Below are 3,099 nucleotides of genomic sequence, written 5' to 3'. Positions count from 1 at the left end.
CTTAGTTCTTCAGCTTTGCAGCTCTTGTAGCACCATTCAAGTGCTCTGTTCTTCCTCTCAGCCAGAATCAGGAATTCATGCCTTTTGTCAAGGAATTATGTAAGTATTAAGCACTGTGGGTCCAGGGGGGATGTGCATTGGGAAGAGAATTTTCTTCCTCAGTGATATAGAGAGAAAATAGCATTGGGATCATGTGGCTCTTGTATGCAAAGGGAGGACCATCAAACTAAAACAGCAGAGTTGGTTTCTATCTGCCAGCTGTGGCTATCTGTCCAGCTTTTTAGTCTAGCCCCTAAAAAGCCAACCCCTTGCCCTTCCCTGTGTTGGTTTGCAGTGTGAAAGATGTTTATTTTTTCCCTTGTGTCAAAAATAAGCCTTTCCCACTGTTTTTTTTGCAGGAATGTTTCCATTTGCTGGTTTTTTGAATCAAGTTCTTTTCTTGGCTGTTGTTCCTGAATCAGTCCCAGAGCTGCTGGGCCTCCAGGTGTTCTGTCAGAACACCCTCTGGTACCAGCTAAAAGTGAATATTTGCAGGACAGGAACACAGGCTGCAAGTCAGAAAGTGTCTTCTGCTGTTGGCTGCAGTTCTGCTCAGGACCTCACCTGCCCACACACACACATGGGGCTGGTGTGGTTCTGGGTGAGAGCAGAGTTGTGGACTGTAGTGACAGGTTGACGAAGCTGGTGACTTGGAATGAGAGTGGAGTCATGCAGCGTGGTGAGCTGGGTGTGTGGCAGAGTTACCTGTGGTGGGGCTGGAGCTTAGATCTGGCTGGACCTTTAGATCTGTCCAAACGGGAGCTGGTCTGTGGTGCTGCTTGAAGCCAGGACACATGGAGCTACCTGCCAGGTGGGATGCGGGGGCGTGGGAGGCCACTGCTGGGGTCACAGTGCGTCTAACGAGCAGCGGGGTCCCCTCTGTGCTTGCTGCAGCCGAAGCCCTCACCAGGAACGGCATCTCCCACAAGGTGGACGACGCCGCGGGCTCCATCGGCCGGCGCTACGCCAGGACTGACGAGATCGGCGTGGCCTTCGGCATCACCATCGACTTCGACACCGTGAACCGGACGCCGCACAGCGCCACGCTGAGGGACCGCGACTCCATGCGCCAGATCCGAGCCGAGGTGAGGGGCCGGGGCTGCCGGAGGGCTGGGCGGTACCTGCCCTCCCTGCTCCCTGCGCTGGCCGGGAGCTGCCTCTGCCTCTGACAGGCCATTCTGAGAAACCCCCAGGGAAGAGGTGCTGGCCAAACGGAGGATGCCAACCCTGCTGCTAAAGGGAGGAGATGCTTTTTGGTTTGGTCCTCCTTGAAAGCCGTGCCTCCTGCTGGCTGCACTGCTCCTCAGAGTGACTCTTGCTGAGTAAATGCACGTGCTGGTTTGTGTCTGGCTGTCAGAGGAAGGGCTCCTCTGAATCCACAAAAGAAGGCAGAAGCTCTTTGCTGCTGACTGGCTGGCAGAGCACAGCACAGACTTAACTCCTCTAAGTGTTCTGCTGGCTGGTGTTGCCTGTACAGCACCAGTGAAGCTGGTGAACCATTTCCCAAAAGCTGTGCCTGTCCTAAGCATTCTCTGCTAGTACAGCCATAATAGAGAGACTGGAATAGCAAACCTCCCCAGGGTGGTCTCCTCACCTGTGAGCAAAACCTGCTCGGAGCTGTGGACATGCAGCCTTGGCACCTCTGTTGTGCCCTTCCCCAGGCCCTCATTAGGAACAGTTTGGCTCCTGTAGGAGGAGGAGTTAGTGCTGTGAGGCTGAGTTGTTCTAACTCTGCTCTGTACAAAAGCACCTGTAGTGCTTGGGGCTACTGAGGTGGCTGTGAGTTTGGTTCAGCATAACAGGCAGTGCCAGCTCCTCAGGGCACCCATCTGTCTCCCTGTCACCTGGATGACCTCTCACTTCCCAGCAACAGAGATGAGATTTTGTTACCCTTCAATTTCTGCACACTTTCTGGTTCCTCTAGCTGACCCTTTCTGTCATGACAATGTGCTACGAGGAGCAAAGAAAAGGTAATTGGCAGCTTCTTTTGTGCTGATCTTACAGCAAGTCAGGCCTGGCTATATCCTGGTTTACAGCATGTCCTGGATGTGTGTGTTATTTTCGTCCCAAAGCTGTAACATAACCCTACAGGCTGTGGTCACCACAGTGACAGTTGCATTTCCCTCATGGGTCACTCTGAATAACTGAGCAGTCTTGGCCAAGATGACACAGGCTGTGATTGAAACTGTCCTAGTTCATTGGTTTTCCTCCCCAAAAATGATCCTTCAGGGAGGATACCTTGCATATGCTCTGTTGCTGATGTAAAAATTGCCCATGTTCCCCAAGTATCCCAAGAGAGCAACTTGATTCTGAGGACTTGGTGTTTTATGTGTCTTTGTGACTTTGCTTGCAGATCTCCGAACTTCCTGCCATCATCCGTGACCTGGCCAACGGTTTTCTAACTTGGGCTGATGTTGAGGCAAAGTATCCACAGTTTGAGGGACAAGAGACTGCCAAAAAGGACACAATAGAGGAATAAAGGAAAAGACCTGAAGGAAAATCCTGTCAAATGTCCACTTTTTACTGTTCGTCTTAATACGAAATAAACTTCTCGCGTATTATTCAAAGCTGGATTGTTTGTGCACACAGAGACTTTTTTTTTCCTCAATTGCTACCTGAATTTAACTTTAAAAACTGAAATAATTGCAGTCCCAAGGTAAAGGTGTTATGAATAAAAACGCCGTTATATATGCTTGCTCCTCTGTGTTCGTGCAGCCTTGTACTTTCTTCAGAAATGTGTGGTTTGGTTTTTCCCTTTCCTGCTTATGGCTGTGGGTGTTCCAGGTTTGCCACAGTCCCTCAGGAAGGGAGGGACCATCATCCTTTCATCTGGATTCAGATCACTTTGGCCTCTTCTGGAAAATGGTACTAGATGCTTGGCCTTGTGTTTACAAAGGGGTGATCAAGGTGTCAGTCCTTGGTTCAGTGCTTCATGCTGTTACCGTAAGAGCTGGTTTAGTGCTTTTTTTGGCTGTTTAATGCCTATTTCTGAAGAGCTGGGAGCATTTGCCTGCAGGACAGAGGGTGGAGTGGAGAGTGCTGCTGCAGTTCTTGCTCTTG

The 3,099-nt window shown here is 50.5% G+C and overlaps 1 protein-coding gene across 1 annotated transcript in view; it reads left to right on the top strand.

The window, feature by feature from the left end:
- Positions 1-2,729, top strand: part of GARS (glycyl-tRNA synthetase) — a 25,701-nt gene extending 22,972 nt beyond the window's left edge. The window contains exons 15-17 of the mRNA XM_009997338.1: positions 6-99; positions 934-1,124; positions 2,393-2,729. Coding sequence (XP_009995640.1) covers positions 6-99; positions 934-1,124; positions 2,393-2,518 — 411 coding nt within the window. The 3' untranslated portion in view covers positions 2,519-2,729. The remainder of the gene's footprint in view (positions 1-5; positions 100-933; positions 1,125-2,392) is intronic.
- Positions 2,730-3,099: the final 370 nt, after the last annotated feature.

Source organism: Chaetura pelagica, unplaced genomic scaffold (genome assembly GCF_000747805.2).
Source record: "Chaetura pelagica isolate M959 unplaced genomic scaffold, ChaPel_1.0 scaffold184, whole genome shotgun sequence".
In the NCBI taxonomy this organism is placed as follows: Eukaryota; Metazoa; Chordata; class Aves; order Apodiformes; family Apodidae; genus Chaetura; species Chaetura pelagica.
The sequence above is the reverse complement of the archived record's forward strand: the minus strand, read 5'-3'. Positions and strand labels throughout refer to the sequence as shown.